At 39.9% G+C, this 19,579-nt stretch overlaps 1 protein-coding gene across 1 annotated transcript in view; it reads right to left on the bottom strand.

The window, feature by feature from the left end:
• ush2a (Usher syndrome 2A (autosomal recessive, mild)) overlaps positions 1–19,579 on the bottom strand; it is a 189,552-nt gene that overhangs the window by 149,720 nt on the left and 20,253 nt on the right. The window contains exons 5-11 of the mRNA XM_041037694.1: positions 17,843–17,978; positions 14,278–14,341; positions 13,307–13,408; positions 12,872–13,061; positions 11,330–11,544; positions 8,722–8,943; positions 5,958–6,051 (exon numbers count right to left, since the gene is read on the bottom strand). Of these exons, the coding sequence (XP_040893628.1) occupies positions 5,958–6,051; positions 8,722–8,943; positions 11,330–11,544; positions 12,872–13,061; positions 13,307–13,408; positions 14,278–14,341; positions 17,843–17,978 (1,023 nt within the window). The remainder of the gene's footprint in view (positions 1–5,957; positions 6,052–8,721; positions 8,944–11,329; positions 11,545–12,871; positions 13,062–13,306; positions 13,409–14,277; positions 14,342–17,842; positions 17,979–19,579) is intronic.

Genomic DNA, 19,579 nt, shown 5'->3' with positions numbered 1-19,579 from the left:
AGAACACTAATGAGGAGTGACTTGCAACAGCCAGAGCTCTCATACAGGCCCACTTTCATGTCAAAATAAACATACTAAGGTGTGTGTGTGTGTGTGTGGAGGGGGGACAAGAGAAAAAAGTGATATAAAAAATGCATTTTTCTGTAGCAGAGAGCAGCAGAGGCGAGAACCAGCAAATACAAGCCCTTTGATTTTGTTCAGCAGTCAGTACAAATTATGGTGGACAAGGGGGGCATCAAATGCCGGGATTAAAAATGTATTAAAAAACACAGGAGTTCCTCCCATGTGTGACACATGCAGACCTGCACTGGGCCTATTATGTATGACACACAGAGGAGAGGAAAGCAGGGGAAGAGAAGGGGAGGGGGAGAGCAGAGATGGAAATGGGGGAAGAGGCTCCAATTTGTATATTCGAGAAAAGGGAGCGGAAGGGTAGGGAAAGATGCAGGAAACTGATGTGAACAGAAATGAGAGAAAAAAAAATCCCTTTGTGTTTTAAACTTTAAAACAAGAGGGACAGAGAGAAGGACAGAGAAAACAATGCATAGATGTATGAGCAAGATGTGTGGCAGAAAAAGAAGAAGACAAAGAAAGAACGAGGACAATGAGATCACGAATAAAATCAATGTAACTATATGAATAAGACAAAAGGCCCCATGTGTAGCTACAACATGACACAGGGCCCAGGACGAGATTCATACACACAAAATCCTATGCAACTGATAGGTGCACTGTGGAGTTTAGTTTTAGTTTCAGTGTTTCATACCAAAATGTACTGTGTGTATCCAAAGGTTTTTAATGTGTTTCCTTCTTCATAAAACACTTGCAAGGCTGATTCTTAAATATCTAACAAATGTGCATTTATTATACCCATTTATAACTAGTTTTTGATATCTTACAGTCTTCTTGTTCACTGCCTTTGCTGGCACATTGCTTCTTTTCTCCGTGTATTACTGCTACTACGGTCTAATTTATTTCTTATTTTTTTTCATAAATATGTCTCAGTCTTCCCATATTGTCTCTGTTTCTTTGGAGGTGGTCAAACATGATTAAATGAACAAAGGAAATACTGAACAGAAGAGGAAACAGTGGCCTGTCTGCTCATTTACAAAGAAGATTTAAGAAGAGAAATATGTGTCCTATCCATAGAATGAACAAGATTTAAAGGGTTTCCATATCTATATGTTTGTGTGTGTGTGTGTGTGTGTGTGTGTGTGTGAGAACAGCAGCCAGAGCATTGTTCCCTGTTGGGTGATTATTAACAGGATCTAACGAAGCAGCACAAGATTCTCTGGAGACATGATATATACACACACACCAACACATACACACACATTAGACAAAAAGAAACAAGCCTGTAAAGACTTACACACACACACACACACACGAGTGTGTCACGGGACATGTAATTCCACAGGAGTGCTGGGTTTGTTCTGTCTGTCTGCCTGCTCATATGTCTGTCATGCTGTTTGGCCTCCAGTCTATTTGCTGTCGTGTCTACAGTTACTACCTGCCTCTCTGTTTGTACGAGTTTCTTTTCTCCTTCTGCCCATCTGTCTTTCTGTTTGCCTATCTGTCTGTCTGCAGCTCTGTGCCCCAAAATGTTTCACTTATCAAAGGTACTTTTCTTTCTGCAACAGAAAGCTCTCACTTCGTCTCACCCTTCGTCTCATCTGCTGAGGATGAGTTGAAGAGCAAGATGTAGTGAGCTCTCCTCTCCCGTATCTTTCTGTTTTCATGCCTCTTTCGTCTCCTCTACCTCTGTGCCTCCTCCATCTTCCCTCCCTTCCTTCTTCCTCTATCTCCCCTCTTTCTCAAAAACAAATCACTCTGTACATCTCTCCCGGTTTCCCACCTCCCCCCTTCCTCACTTGGTTCCCTCTGTCTCTATCGTCCCCCAACTGCTTGTTCTCAGCCACGATGAGTATGTGAGCAGGAAATATTACCATACCAAATGAAAGAGAGGGAATTTTTTTTCTTTCTTCTCCTTTCATTTCATTCAACACTGCGTTACCTTCCCTCTCTCCCAGCCTGCTAATTAGTCGAGGGACTGGTGTTTGGGAGTTAAAAGAAGAGAGCACACGTTCATTTTCTTCTTCATACAAAAGGTTTTGATGGCGCTCCATCATCTGCACACAGTATCAGCAGCAAAAAGGTACGGCACATACTGAAGATTGAGTTTACATGGGTTTAATTCTATTGCTTTTATCTTTCTGCATATGGTCAATCCACTGTGACATTATACCTAATAAGAACATTTGAAAAGTTTGATCGGCCGATGCCAAGGCACTTTTGTCAGTGCTTTATCAGCGGCCTGACTTTTAAACACACTGTTTTCACATAATGAAGTAAATAGGGAGTAAACAAATGGTGGCAGGATATGCATTAAGGGTATTATCATTCAGCAAATGAAAACAGAATATAGTGCAACTCATATTGTTAGCAATGTGGTTCCTTGTTTTTCACCCTTTGCAAGTTTGGTTTAATACATAAAAAGATAACAGGCAAGCCGACGTGTGTGTGCCTGTGTTTGTGTGTGTGCTGTGGACTGCCGAACTGAGGAAAGGATAACATCTTATTTTCACTCTGAATGTTTCTGCTGAGTGAGGAGACTGCTCTAATGGATATGTGGACATTCAGATGGCATGTCAGAAGCATCTGTGTGTGTGTGTGTTTGTGTGTGCGCCCGTGTGTTAATCTGCTGGGGCAACTCATCTTATCCTAAATGCCATGACCAATTTCACGCTCTCACTGGAAAGGTCGTGCCACTGGCGTGTGCGCGCGTGAGCATGTTTGTGTGTACACACCCGTGTTGTGTGTATCTGAAGTTAACCCGGTTAACCCCACCGTAGGTGAAAATCTGCTGTTGAGGCAGACTTTAGCAACAGAGATCCTGGGCCGCGCTACTTAATGTCACTAGCCATCAATATCTATCACACACACACGCTGACACACACTGATGCAAACACAAACACATTTCAGAAATGATATACAATACAGCCAAACCAAACAAAAAATTTCTACAAATTGAAAACCTCTGCATTATCGTAACCTTCACTCAGTCTCAATCTTATTCTAGACCTAAATTTGTCTTACACTCTTGTGACAATTCACACACTCAAACAATTCATTCACACAATTTGTTCACTGATGTCAAATCCACAGTCAAATCAGCCTGAACCTACAAACAGCCTGATGTGAGTCTGCCTCATGCCTTAGAGTGTAGACTGAGAAACACACCAACCTGCTTAAAAGAAAGGTAGTGTGGAGTGTGTTTGCATCTTACCAAGATGACACATTTTTACTTCTGTAACACTAATGTTGGACAACATTAGATCCCCCAAAAATGCTATTCTGATCCATCAAATGATAAAGACATTGTGCGACATAAAATAGAGAGTATGAGGTGATGTACAATACAATATATGATATTGCTTTCAGACATGACTGAATCCATCAGTTGTGGAGAGACGTACAGAGACAGAGTGACAGAATGAGAGATCAAGTCTGACACAGAGTGCACATAAGAAAGAATCAAAAGACAGAGTGAGAAAGTGGACCAGAGTGTGTGTGATTTTGTGTGCTTGTGTGTGTGTGTGTGTGAGAGAGAGAGAGAGTTTAAGTGTGTGTCTTCCAAGGCCCCCGTTGATCATCTTGACACATGTCTGAGCATTTCTGTCACTTTAATGTCACTGTGGAAATTCTGCAGATTAGTACAACATCCGTCATGGTGCTAGGCCGATCCAAGTCAACAGAACGCATGCAATATTAAACGCTAATATTCCCCACAGCCTTTTATGCTCCAATATTATGGAGACAGAAGAAAGGTCCTGAATATTCACTCAGAGAGATGACATGGACAGGTTTGAGAGAAAAGTGCACACAGGCGCGCACACACACGTGCACACACACATGATCACACACAAAAAAGGACTCTGCATAGACATTTACACATATCGCACACGCTCCTTTACACACTGATGTCTTTCACAGAGGCGTAGCTGCTGGAGAGTTTCATTTACATAAAACATACACACAACCACACACACACAAATATATTTATATTGCTTATTTCCATTGCATCTCTCTGAGACAAAAGAATTGCTGCATGCAGAAGTGAGGAGGAAAGAAACAGATCACCAGGATGGAAAGACCTGAGATGGTAAGAAAAATGGAGGAAATACAGGGATGAAACATGAGAAACAGAGTCAAACAGGAATGAATTAAATACTTGGAAAGCGAGGCAATAAAGAGTGAGGGGGAGTAGAGAAAACGGCTGAGTGAAATGAAGCGAAAGACAAACAGAGAGAGAAAGAGAGCTGATTAGAGATGCATGCTGAGGGAATGTCATTGTTCTAGTCGATTTGAGACATTATTTAAACTGAGACCCAGGAGAGAAAGAGTATGAGAGAGAGAGAGGGAGAGTGATCGACAAAGAGAAGAGGATGGAGGAGGGACTGGGAACTAGAGACAGGAAAGAGAAAAGTGGTGTGTAAAAAGATAAATATAGATGGTGGGAAAAAGAAGAGAGAGAGGATGAGAGATTTTTTTCTGCATTAGTCTAGATGATGGCGTTTACCTCGCAATGTCCAGTTACTTTAATGTTAGGACACTTTTGGATATTTTGATTGGTCCTCACAACATCAAATGGCTGTTTGAAGGTTAAGACATGGTTTTAGGGTTCAGGTTAATCAGGTTTAGGTTAGGGTTAGGGTGAGGGACTGGCGAATGCATGAGCGACAAACGTGTGTGTGTGTTTCTACAATAACTTTTATTTTAGTACGAAGTTCATGTAAGACAAAAAACATTAAATGCAAGTGTGTGTGTAGGAGGGTGTTTGTTATTTGAGTTCGAAAGTAAATAAAAGAAGCAATTGAACAGCTGCTGGTTGACAGCTGTACTTCTCCACTGATGTCCTCTGTCACCACAGACACGCACACACACTAATGCACATACACGCTGGTGTATGAATGATACATAAGTAGTGAATAATGCAGGCTGTCCTGTGCTACAGTGAGGTGGAGCAGTCATACTGAACTTTTCACTGCCGACCGACTGGAGGCTTCTGGGGGCAAAGTACTGTTACCGGCATTTTAGTTTGGATCACACTAGTCTGAGAATTGAATCGTAAACTAATTCTGCAGCTTTCATTCAGACAGTCACAACTGTTTTAGGTTTAAACTATTATTATCATTATTTTTAGACAAAGTAGAGCATTGTAAAAACAATGGAACAACTACAACTAATATCAGTCAAAGTAAAAACCAGGGTAATTAATGTACAACACACATTCACAAGTTAAACAACTTATTCTGCAGCCTAGTCACACAGATAACTGTCCAAATGTGTGACCTAAATGTCACGATCCAAGCAGAACCACCTGCTTCAGCTGCTGGTATAGTGCATGTGTCCAAAAGCACGGCAGTTATCTCCACTTAGTCAATATCTCAGCAAATGAGGAATAAAACATTTTTCCACTACACAAATTGAAAGAAAAATATCTTACAAAGGAGGGGTTCTACTTAATGTGTTTGTGTGTGTATGTGTGTAATTTATTAGATTAGTCCCCTCTATGTCGTTAAGAAGGAAAGTGCTTAATTAAAACCATGAGGAGATTTTCCCCAAGGGGATTCCTCTATGCTCAGTGTGTGTGTGTGTGTGTGTGTGTGTGTGTGTGTGAGATCATATTCCTGAACATGATATGAGCCATATGATGCTGAATATTGGGATTTAATACTGATATTAATAATTGGGAATATAAATTCCCTGGAAAAATAAACCAATGTAAATAAATAGATGGAAGGTCTGTGTGTCAACATGATCATCTAATAAATTCACAACACACACTGTGTAAAACACTGACACTGGGTGTAGGATGTTCACCATTGAACCTATAAAAGAGGTTAAAATTACATATTGGCTTGAAATGTTTTCATGAGCACATGCATAGTACTCACATTGTTTCCCTCTGTGTGGCTCTCAGGCAGACACAGACAGCGGTAAGGTGTAACAATGGTATCACAGTGGTCTGCGTGGCCATGACACTCACATCTGGCCAGATGACAGAAAGGGAGAAAAATGGAAAGATAAATAAAAAACTGTGTTGTACAACTTTTATAATCAAAATATCCAATTTATTACAATGAAAAAAACAAACAAACAAATGTAGCAACATAAATGTAAGAGGACAACATAACAAAAAGCTCTCCCTCCTTCAAAATGCCCCCCCCCCCCACTCGTCTGTCGTCCATGGAACAGCACTGGTGCCATTAGGAAGTTCCCATTCAACATTTATAAATGCCATCCTGAAAATTATCAGAGCAACATAACTGGTAGCAGACAGTCCTGTCTCTCTCTCTCTCTCTCTCTCTCTCTCTCTCTCTCTCTCTCTCTCTCTCACACTCACACACACACACACACACACACACACACACACACACACACACACACACACACACACACACACACACACACACACACACTACACAACAGTCATTTAATTATTCATTCAGATATTCAGTTGCTTTCTCTCTTTCATTCTTCCCTCTGAGTATCCTTTCACCTCTTGTTCTCTTTGTGCCACTTTCTGTTACAAGCTGCCTAGATCAATCAAATCTGAATCATGTAAGCACTGCAGATTTTCATCTGCAAATTTCATCAATCAAATTAAAAGTCTTTTTGCGCAGCATCTTTTTGTTTTGTGGTTGCCCACAAGTCTGAGATTCACTGCCTTTGAGATGTGGCAAAGACTTAATTCACTACAGTAAAACAGGAATCACACTGCTCACATACAAACTATTTGTAAAATTATTATTGTAAAAATTAACTTGCTTTTTGCAAAAAAACATTTTTTTAAATTATAATTTTCTATGTAATGAGTACATCTAAGTATCTGGCAAACAACAAGTTGTGTGTTTTAGCTTTATAGAAACAGAAAGAAAAGGTAGTGAAAAGGCAGTAAAGGAAAGTGCTGTAAAAGAAAAAAAGGGTGTATGTCTGCTAGAAGTATAACTGACAGTAACTATGCTTACAAGGATGAAAATCATGCAAAGACAAGATTGGAAAAAAATAAATAACAGTTGAGCTGGATCTGTGGGGCAGCAGTAGCATTTTTGCCCTTTTCTCTCTTCATGACATGATATTCAATATCATATCTGATTATAGAATTTTTGATTAAATCATTTTGTTCAGCTTCCTTCATCTTGTTCTTATGATGTTAAGTAAATAATAATTGCGTAAGCCGCAGTGGTGGCGATGTTAAATGCAACAGCCCTCTTAACTGGATATATCACACTAATAATGGAATATTTTTCATTGACATCATTATGATGAAACTGATATATATATACACACACACACACACACACACACACACACACACACACACACACACACACACACACACACACACACACACACACAATGTACTAACACTGAACACAAAAGACTAAGGTCCTTATAAAATAACCCTGCATTCCCAATATGGGAAAATGTAACTAACAGACCAACTGGCATGGGCTGATATTCCTTTACTGAGGATAAAGTACATTGGTATTGGTATTTGTCAGGTAATAAATGTTCAGATTTTCCACTCAATTTGCAGTGATGTCACAAAAATACATGAATGAATGAAGATTTTAAAAACAGGAGACCACTGATATAATAAGACTTTTTACACTCTAATATAGCCTACTGGTCCTGCTGCAAAAACTACTTGCTGTTTAATTTATGGAAGAGTTGGTGTTTCTGAAGTAAAGAAGGACTTTGTTCTAACATGTAGGACCAATATGAGCGCAGAGATACACAAAGACACACATGCTCAAGTTATGAGTGTACATTCTCTTGCCAAAATGCCTATTTACATGCTTTATAAAGAATGAAGAGAAAGAGAAATAGAAAGAAGTATAATGAAAAAGAAGAGGGAGACGAGGAGGGATGAAGAATGCACAGATGAGATTTCAGCAGCTCTAAATCTTTGTTTCTCCTACTTCACTGTAACAAGCTACTAATTAAAACAGCTTAGAGGGAGGGAGAGGGAGAGAAAGAGTTAGAGATGATTGCCTCCTGGATAATCCCATAATTACCACAGTCATAAAAAACAGTCACTCTGTCAGTCTAATGAAGAGATGAGTTCACAATTACTCTCAAAAAGCTCAGCTGAAACTCAACAGTCTGTGTCAAAATATTTTTTCAAGATGTCAAACTGTAATCACACATTTACGACAAATCAACCCTAAAAACATCTTCAACTGTGCTTTCAACCAATTACTCCATGTAAATAAAATTTTACCCACTGGTAGAAGTGACTGTTAACTGAAACTGGAATTAAGCTGTGTTTGTATATGTGTTTCTTCTTTTTCATTAATTAGTGAAATTGTAAACACTTACAGAAACATGTAAAGACATTTAAATTCTTCTGGCAGACATTGTTCTGCCAGGACATAAATATTTTATAAATATTAAATACAACAAGATATGAAAACTATATTTAGCTATATTTGAGATGGAATGACAATTCCACTTTTTACTTCTTGGTGCACAATTTAAATATGTAAATATTTTGGTTTAAAACATTCAGAATTAACTAAGATTATCAACAGAATGGGTAGATATAACCAGCTAGCCCCAGCCCCTTCTGTCTTGTTATACCACTTTGTGCCTCAAGAGACAATAGTGAGATACTTATTGTGGGTCTCTGGACAAATATTTGTACCTCCTCACCTGCCACTGACGGTGATCTCATTAATGGCGTAGTATCTGTGTCGCTGGTTCACCCCAGCTACTCTGGTGTGGTACTGTCCACTCAGGTGTATCCTGACTTGAGTGGCATGTACCATCTTCTGCAGAGCAGGAGTGTTGTAAAAGTCATTGTAGCCTGGTCTCAGGTTTGGCTGTGGGGTCAGCAGGCTGAATGTGATGTTACCTCCTGAGAAAGGCACATCGCTGGAACACAGGGAACACAAACACACTTTAAACAAATTGAGCATCAATGAAAAAAGGACATTTTTTCTCATCTTGGAGGAGTTGTCAGTCATACCTGAGCTTAGCAGTGGGGGTATAGAGTAGTAACAACTTCAGATGTAATAAGTATTTACAACCAAGATAGACCAATAAACCAGCTATGCTGATATAGTGGCCGCTGTTTGTTTAATCAAGGGTACAAAACCATCATGGGTGAAAACAGCGAAGAAGATTAGGGCTTAGATATGACATTTATACATTTATTTCACAACCACTACAACTAAAAGAACTACAATTACCGCCTTGCGGCTGTATGTCTATGTCTCTGATATTAAGTGCATTTTGTAACAATTAGCACAAGGCCACGGTGACCTTGACCTTTAACCACCAAAACTGATGCACTGTTGTCAGATTTTTTTAAAACTTCCAAATATTGATATCAGCCTCAAAAGTCCACTGCTGGTCAGGCTATAGTGTATAGCAAATAATAAAGCATAACCAAACACACACACCCTGCAAGAAAAAAACCTGCTACTATGTCCTCACTTCTACTTTTTCACTTTCTTTCTTCCTTTCTCTCCCCACAGCAGCCTCCTCCTCTTTGTCTTCAGGTAATGCTAAAAGACTTATTCAGGCCACTACTCTTGTGCATGTATGGGTGTGTGTTTATGTTAGTCTGGCTTCCGGCATATAATAAATATTGTACACGCTGTCAGACACACACGTGTGTCTGTGTCCACAAAAGTCTATTCTGGTCGTGCTTAATGTAACTATTTGCAAATGTTCAGTGTTTCTGCTTGAGTTCAGGGTGTTAACATACTGATAGTACCACATGATAGGTAAGGTAATGAAAACTTACTTGAAACACCTGACAGAAGCTACGAGCACACAAACACACAGGTATGATGAAGATGAAGATCAGTTTAATTTAACATGCAGAGATTTCAGTGCAGGCATTTTATACACCTGAAATGACTGAGGCGTTCTTAAATTTATCTTGCAAGACACTCCCGTGGGCTCAAAAGAAGCAATGTCTCTTGCAGGATTAAATGAATCTTGCAAGATAAAAAAAAAAACATAAATCTTGCAAGATCATAGACAGTGTTCTTTTTGATATAATTATCAACTCCTAATGTCACAGAGTGTGTTATTATGTTGCCAGTGTGGGGTTCAATTGCTCTCATGCCAAATTAAATAATATGTAAAACGGTGCCAGGAAAGGTTGTGTGTGATATCATTTGTCAGTCAAGTGAAAAATAAGCAGTGACTACATAATCTGTGATCTATTCATACCTGTTCTATCTAGTGCCAACCAAGGCCTTGATACAAGCAGCTATGCCAAGATTTAGTGTGTGAGATTGTGTGTGTATGTTAGACGACGTTCCAAATCCATTTCTCTATCTGGTGCCAGTCGCCTGTTACCGGTCATGTGCCAATGCAACGCTGTAGGTGGTTAGGGTTTATAAATCTAGCCACTGTGAGAGTGCAATTGTGTGTGTCTTTACTGCACATGTGTGTGTGTGTGTGTGTGTGTGTGTGTGTGTGTGTGTGTGTGTGTGTGTGTGTGTGTATAACGGGTATATGTTTGATTTCCTTTGATTTCTTTTGACTTATGTTTAACGTATGTTAGTACAAGCACACACACACACAGGTGTGTGCTTAAATGTGCTTTTAAATCATATAGTTCTTTATTTAGTCTTGCCAGTTATTTTCTGAGTAATCTCCTTTGCATTGAAGAGGCCATGACCACCTGAGATCACCATGTGGTCCTGCTCTGGGGAGAATGCACCAAACAGAAAAAGACTGCTTCTTTTCATCTTTCCCACATATAGATGAGGCAGTTTCAAATGAGATGATCAATCTGTGGCCAGGGACATCTTTGTCTGACTCATGACACAGTAAAGGACAAAGACATATTTCAACTTTCACAACAGTACTGACCATCTTTTAAGTCACTAAATATGTGCTTGCCCTCCCTGATTCCTGGATTGAATATAGTACTATATACTGTGCTGCTGTCCTGCTGATGCCAGTCAAAAATGTAGACTTTCCATGAACCTAATAAGGCTTATGGCAATTTTATGTATTTTAAAAATAAGTTGGAGGAGGTTTTATGAGTCTATGAGGCAGGTGAAATTTTTCAAACAACAAAGGATCACTTTGTCTGACAGTGAATCCCCTAAAAATCCCATATTTTGAACACAGATGTATAATCATTTTATATACAACAGGCTGTTCAGTTATCAGTATTCTTATTAGTGCTTCAGTCTATTAGCACATAAGAAATATTTCTGTTCAGTGCATAGTCAATATTAATATTTTAAATGACACTATTTTCCACACCCACACTTTCACACATCATACCTACCTGGGCAGCTGCAGACAGTTGACAGAGTCTGGTCTCAGTAAAGGCCCATTGTTCTGCATTTCAAACACACTGCAGTTTCTGGCTATATACTGCCAGTCTAACCATGGCTGCTCTGTGGTGGTTCCACTCCCAGGTTCTGTGAGGTCTAGCCCCCGCCTTTGGATGAGTACTGATTCAGGCAAGAGGCCGCCAAACTGAACGATAACGTAGAATACCTGGAGAAGAGGAGAGGGATAAAAGTTAGCATGAATGGAGCCAGATTTACAATACAGGCGCATCTGTACCATGTAATGCAAATCAACACAACGCTTTAAATGTTATTTTGCTGACACAGTGTGAGACATATTTATTCACCTCTAAAGTAATATTCAAGGCCATAGTAAAACATTGCCGTATATTACTGATTGATTATTGGAATATTATTGTTTTGCATCATATTATAATAGGGGATGCTACTCACTTTCTGCCCCCTCATGTATTTAAATGGCATGAACAAAACATTAAAACATATTGGTCAGTTGCTGTGGGTTGATCCAAACCGCAGTCCTGGTCTTGTTAATGCCATTTTGCTCATTAATCATTGCTTGTCTTTCTGTATCGACGACCCAAAACTATAATTAAAGGTTTCTGTTGAAAACAAGCAGCCCTCACACAACACATAGACACATACTTACACAAACACACACACCAACAGTTTCCTACTAAACCATGTGCGTGTCTGTGTGTAGGTGCGGGTGTGTGTGTTAAGTGTTATCTGCCCCTCTACAGTGTGGGCTGGGACAGTGGGTTACACAGCAGGGAGCGTATTAAGCCACCACTGCTGCTCAAACCCACATACACACCAACGCACACACCCCGAACTTCAGAAAGTGTCTTTTATCTGGGGACTTGAGTTGTGTTACCACGTCAGGACAGCTCCCAAAATCCTACCCACACTCACATACACACTTCAGAGAGAAGAGGGATGAGTCTTTCGACAACCCCAGTGTCGACAACGCCCAAATCCAGCAATCTCTCTCGCTCCCTCTCACTCACTAACTCTCTCTCTCTTCACCCCCTCCTCGTGTGTCTCTCACTGCAGCGCTCAGAAAGAAGATGAAACTACTGTCCACAGGACACACAGGTGCCAGCAGATAGATACAGTGCAGTGTTTGTATTGTACAATTTCAACAGTAAACTCCCTAGTGACAGAATTTAGTGGACTGTCCAACCCTACGTAGTTAACAAAAAGCGAGTAAGTAAGGAGGCTGAAACACCTTTCAGATGACACAATGACCTAGAATAACTCACATTTGTTGTCAAACTGACTGGGTCAACACGTATTATTAAAACTATAACCCCGTTGTAAATACTGACTGCATTTTCTATACATCTAAATAATAAATTCTGCTACTTTATATCTCACACATATTTTCACATGACAGCATAGGTTGTTGCAATAATTAAAAAAAACATGTCCAGCTAATTTACACCACTGTTTATGCATCCACACCTGAATCTTAAAAGTAAATAGTAAAGAGTGAGTGATATAATATGTGTTACCTGGTATTGACCATTAGCCAAATCCACCGTCACTGTGACTCCTTCATCCATTTCCTGCGTAGTCATAATCTTAGAAAGCCATGTGGTGCCCATGTCCTGATCGTTGATATAACTGAGAGGATGGGCATTAAGGTTCAGTCTCAAGACCCTGTCATTGGTGGTGTCCTCAACAGCATTAGGAATGCAGTATCTGTAAACAGTGAAAGTTTTCAGGTACACAAGAGTATCAGTTATACTAAATAAAACGGTTATAATACTGACTTCCATAATCACTATGTGGGGTACAGTTTTAAAAAGGCATTTAGAAGTGACCAAAATGAATACACACATTGTTATTGAGCTGCACAGAGGACTGATGGGAAGAAACCTGCTTTTCACCTAAAATATTCAGTATAGTCACCAATTATATGCACATGAGAAGTTGTGATACTGTACCTCTCAACTAAAGGGTGTACTCTGGGGTGACTGGGGGGGCAGCGACACTCTGACTGGGCGTGGAGCTCAGGCAGGACTCCTGAGTACAACTCCACTATTTCCCTGTTAAAACAACAAATAGAGTTTATTAAACTATACTACAACACTGGAGTAAAATGTAATCCTAGACATAATAAACTGGAATAAGAAAAAGACCAGAATTATATAAAGTTAAATGTTGAACACTGGTTAATTCATTAGCAGTTTTTATGGTACTGTGTTTTACAGTTTTAAATCTAATCTAATGAAATAAAAACAAAGAAAAACACAAGAATACCCAAGATGTGCTGCACTGACAGTTAATACAATTTGAGTTGTGCAGTGACTGTGAGGTTGAATCAAACTGACAGTAACAAACAGGGAACCTTTGTAGTACCTTCAATTTTGAGATAAAATCTCAAAGCACCTGTTGAGGGGCTTTTGACTGAGCACTCGGTGCAAAGTGGAAAATCAAAGGCATAATTTGAAAACTCAATCCCTCATTTTGTCTCACCCCAATCTTGATGAGACAAACTTGTAAGCAAGTCCTTACTATGTGCACTACATCATTGGTAAGCAAAACACTAATTGCCTTGTATTGAATTTTCAGGAAAATCCTCTGGAAGTAGTATGGATCTTAAGATGTAATGATTAGCCTTCCCCTTCTTTCCCCTATCTCTCCTTTTATCACTCCACACTGCTCCTCTTCCCGTGTTGCTTTGATCTATACAGTATCTCTATTTCTTCTCATTTTTATCCCTTTTTCCTGTTTAATCAATCTATCTAGAGCAATGACTTCCCCTCCTTAGCCTGTGTAAATCATGGTTACCTTCTCTCTTCCATCGAACCTTTTCTTTCACAACATTCATTTCCTTGAGTCCTTGTGATTACTCTTATTTCTCAGCAGATAGCTGATCATTACCTGTCTCTTTGCCTCGCTCTATTCAACTCACCTGTTGGTCAGAGTGGCAGGATAAAATCTAAAGTCCTGCATCCACCCAATGAACTGATTAGACCCTGGAGAACAGAAAAGAGAGGAGAAAAGAACATCGAGAAGGTGTTAATGGGTTTGTACTGAAGGAAGTGAGTGAGAGGATTTCACAGTATTTAGTAGATTATCTTATCAGTTTCTTGATACCGGCTAAGTGAGGCTGCCCACAGCTGCTTATAATGGCCAAGTTCATGAAACAAAGCCGAACAGGATCCGCCACAGTCTGTATTTGCTTCCACTAGAGAGTAACAGGACTTTTAAGGGCAAAATCATTAGCTTGGTTTAAGGCCAAGGCCAAAACAGGCCTGTCTAAGGATAACTAGGTATTAACCACAGCCATTTTCTCTACTGAGGAAAACTGTGTTTTACAGGATGTGCTGTTTTTAGCTGATCCGATTCTTTACTACAGAAACCTCGATGTCCAAAACCACTGTCCATTCTGGACAAATTGAAATATTTTTCTCTAAACTGAGGAAAAGAGGATATTGAGTAAGATGCAAAGCTGCAAATGTCTACTATTTTCATCATTAATTAAAAATGCCATCTGTTTTGTTGATTTATTGATTCATCATTTAGTCTATAAATGTCAGAAAATCTAGAAAAATGCCCATTACATGTCTCTAGAACCCAGGCTGATGTTGGATTGAATCTTCTGTTAATTCAGTAATTGATTTTTTTTTTTTAAGCTATAATAAATAGCTAGTGACAACAAGCGACAACAGGTTTCAACTTGGGAACACAAGGAGGTAAATGCAAAGAAGTTGCAGAAGAGATGCCAAATATGTCAAGTATGCCTAGATGCCAAAGTCTGTTTATCAAGAAAATATACCGTGGAATATCTTAAACATATGAGTACAATGTCCAGACACACATGTGGATACTGGACTGCACACAAGAGACACCATCAAACACATGAATAAACACAGGCAAGCCCCCAACACATCCGCAAAGATGAGCATACATACGTGACAATGTTGGACAGAAACCCACAAAAGAGACCCACACAGACAATGATGTTGGTCCAAAGAGAGCCAGAGTCTTTTAGTGTCCAACAAACTTCTGTCTAGTTTGACAACAACTCTTAGAAAACGGATAACGTCTCTAAGCATCGACAGAACCCATGCCATGTCTAGCTTTGTCTGTGAAAGTGTGTGCATGTGTGTTTGAGGCTTTCCTCTGAGTATTCCAAAAAAACATCCTCTCACTTTAGAGAAAGAGAGTGTATGAGTGTGTGCATCTATGTGTGTATTTGCATTTGAGAGAGGCTTTGCCATGTCTGGGCCAACTACAGTGTGTGTGTTGGGGGTTTATGAGTGTGTAAAACAGAGCGTGAGCGAGAGAGTGTTATGGGATGTAAGTGTGTTAGAACAGTGTGTGGTTGTGCAGCCTTAGGCTTTGGCTCAGGATTTCTTTAGCGTGTGGAAATGGGATTATGCCTTCCTCTGAAAAGCACTCTCTCTATTGTTACCGGGATGATGCAAGGTATAAGCCTTAATTCTCTCTTCTCTGTGTAGGTCTCTGTCTTTTCTCTCTGTGTTTCCGATTCTGACGTCTCTCTCCTTTTCCTCTTCGTTTTTATGTTTTTAGCACTGATGACTGATGTTAATACAGGCAACTAGGAGTTATGGATAATTTTTGTTTCTTATTTTTTGACCCTGTCATGACTCAATATTTAAGAAGATTTAAATATTTTTCTTAAAGCTGTAATTCGGATCCTGGTTGATTTGGTGACCCTCATCATTACTGATGGTAACAGCAACTCCAGTTTAACCCTACCCCTGGAGTACTGGAATTCAGGCAGCAAACACTCTTTAAGCAAGCAACCAAAAAACTTGCTTTGTTTTAATAAATGAGTCGGTCAATAATTGGCATTTTTTCATAAGTAACCATGAGTAACTGTGATCTAATTTCACTTTTCCGCATTATAACAGGGAAAAGTAAGAGATGTTACCTTGCTGACGGGTTAAAGTTCTGTAGCTTGTTGCCTGCAGCTCTGTGTTTCCTCATATTTCATTACTACAGCGCCTGCAATATTTAAACCTGACAAAAACAATCCTATCTTGTTTTATGGATGCATTTTTAACTGTGGTGACAAATACACTGTGTTTTCTATGACTGCTTGTTTTCACCAATTGAATGTTTTTGAGGAACATTAATGAATTAGCAATAACTTAATCCAGCTAAAGAGTAATGAGTAAGACTGATGTAACTGGAGAAAAAATTCCGAACACTAACACTGGATTACATGCTGCATTGTTTCCTGTGAATACCACATATGTGCAAAGGCCACTGGAATCCTGCATGGGAATCGCGGACTCCACCAGGGAAAATACAAATTTGTGTCGAGAAAGTAATTATTGGATGTAAATACACTGAATGGCTTTCGCTAAAAAAAGCAGATCATAAACAGTTACAAAATCATGATTTGATTTCGTGAAAATAACTTTAATATTGTTGACCATTTGAGCTCATGCATGATTTGAAAGACCACCCCACTGTACCGAATCAGTTCTGTTAAAAGTTATTTATGATCTGTTATTAGCAGCTGATTCAGGACAACCAATCATGCTGTCCTTATCGATCACCTTAAAAATGTGGTTGGCATAAGCTCTTGTCAACTTCTCATTGCACTTATCATACACACAGTTTTCAGTTAACACGGCCCCCTCCAAAAACAGACATAGTTGTTAATCAATACATCTGATCAGCATTCGCATAATCAATCCACTGATCAGAATTCCAGACACAGCCCCAGGTTCAACCACCACACACACACACACACACACACACGCACACACACACACACACACACACACACTCTCTATCTCCCCTGAGCCAATCGCTTATATTGATCACCCACTCTGATGTGATCTTCAGCTGATCAGATGCTACCTGCAGTGAACTAGGGATCAATGCCTGATAAACGAGAAGAAAAACACTCGTTTATCACCCTGGAGATGAACGGATATCATTTTTCTCTCAATTTCTCTCCTATTGACTCTAAGACGGCTCCCAGGCACCACCAATCAATCACAGATGTGTAGTTGAAGGGGGATAAGGGCTGGAAGGAAAATAAAGGTGGAGCAGTCATTGACACCGTATTAAGATATACAGACGTGATAAACTAAGAGGTAATTTTTCTCCACTTGCAGGATAAAAAAACAGACGGTGGTCCCTGTTGAGGAGGATGGAGGTTGAGCTAATTTCAAGTTTGAAAAACATATTTTCTGCTTTGCTATTCTGTGTTTCTGCTGCAGTTTTAAACACATTCAAACACTGATAAGTGATTATTGACGATTCCTTCAATGGCAATACAGAAACTCACCAACATTTTAATTGAATATACAACTGAATCATTTCTTGGACTGTTTTATCATTTTGATACATTTAGAAGCAACTTTAAAACAGTACAGCTGAAGAATTGAAGCATGTGGGGAATCTCACTGATGTAAAACTAATTTAACTTATTAACCTGATAACATGCCAAAAATATAAAAGCTTAAATATTGTAAAACAGTCATCTTTACCCTTAGAGCTGAGTCCCACCCACATGGCACCATCTTCGCTGATGTCAAAGAGCCTGGCAGCCAAAAGACGTGTGTCAAATGGGGTCCCATCCTCCTCAAGCCCATCCAGGAATAGACTGACACGTCTGTCATGGACCTGGAAATCAGTCAAAGTGAGAAGAAGACAACTTTGTATTTACTGTGTGTTTTCCCAGCTTCATACAGTGAACCATCCATGTGTTGTATGCTTTCTGTGGGAGCAAACTAAAATTATCAACCAATCATAACTAACAACAATAAATCGTTTCATTTGTCCCCTCTCCCTTTTAAGTGAAGCACAAACATTTTATTGCAGTGAGAAAGGACTGAGCCGTTATGTAGTGTCTTTTTATTTGTTGATTTACATGAAGCATCACTGGATACCATTAACAGTCTAAGTACCACAGTTAAGCTTATGTACATGTAAGGGAGCAGCCTGAGGGGCAGATGCAGCAGTAAAGGCCTAGCAGCAGGTTACACTGCAGTAACACACATCTCAGAGAGAATGGCGGCTGCCCTGCACATGCATATGTGCATCTTTTTTTTTTTTTACAAAAGTGTATGCACACACTATGCATTTATGTGTGTGTGTGTGTGTGTGTGACCACGTGTGTGAATTATACATACAGCTAATCTTCCAGCTCATTTCCCCAGTAGCAAAAAGAGCCTCGGGCTAAACTGCCTCAGCTGCAAATTAGCTTTCTGTTTGACCAAAAATCTCCTCTCCACTCCGCTCCTCTCTCCTTTCCCGATCTCCTGCATGAATATTAAAAACTGCATGGCAGACAACACCGTCAAAGCAGGAGCAGCTCCCTCTCACATCAAACCCAGGGAAAAAGAAAGATACTTCCATAAGAGCGCCCCACCCCCCACCCCCCCCAAAAAAAAAAAAAAAAAAATTTAATATGCCCTGTCCCACTCTCTCTCTTTACCCCATCTCCAAATCCTGTGTTTGGGGAAACACACTGTGGAACTACTGATAAACGTGACTCTCCCTGTCTTACTAGAGTCCACCCTCTCCTTCTTCATCTTTCTCGTCTCTCTTCCACTCTGGTCCTCCTTGCTTTGTCCTTTCTGCTCTTCGTGAGGTCATTTGATTCTTTCACCTTTTCCTATTTTTGAGTTTCTCTCATGTTCATTTGCTCCTTCTCTCTCTCTCTCCCCCTATTTTTCATAGCCATCTTTACTTTCTCTCCCCCCTCAGACGACGACTTCCCTCTCTCATCTTCCTTCCTGTCTCTTTCCCTCATGTTTATCTTGCCCTGTCGCTCTCACTTGTTGTCAGCTCTTTAGGGAAGTTGAAAAGGTGTGAGGAGGGAAATAAGTCCAAGTCAAAAAACGCCTTTAGGGGATGAAGGCAGGCCCAGACAAGTGTCTGCCTCTCAGAGGATAGTTAAGACGCCCAGACAGACACTTTCATGATGGCTGATTGAAGACTGGCAAGCGCATGAGAGCACAAGAGAGAGCGCGGGAGAGAATAAGAGTGAAAAAAGGAAAGAAAAAAAGAGACAGGAGGGAGAAAAAGAAAAGTCAGAGAGCGGGTGTAAGAGAGGGAGCTAGAAGAAGGGCCCTCTTTAGGAATCTCTAAGCCAGAGCTGTGTGGCTCTTGGGGAGATGTGAGGCAGTTGTCAGGCCTGATGTAAATGAATCCTGAAGTGCTTCATCCTCCTTAGCCGCCACGCACCCTTTTGAAACACAGCCAACTCCCCTTTGTTAGCT

Source organism: Toxotes jaculatrix, chromosome 1, assembly GCF_017976425.1.
Source record: "Toxotes jaculatrix isolate fToxJac2 chromosome 1, fToxJac2.pri, whole genome shotgun sequence".
Taxonomy (NCBI): Eukaryota; Metazoa; Chordata; class Actinopteri; family Toxotidae; genus Toxotes; species Toxotes jaculatrix.
The sequence above is the reverse complement of the archived record's forward strand: the minus strand, read 5'-3'. Positions and strand labels throughout refer to the sequence as shown.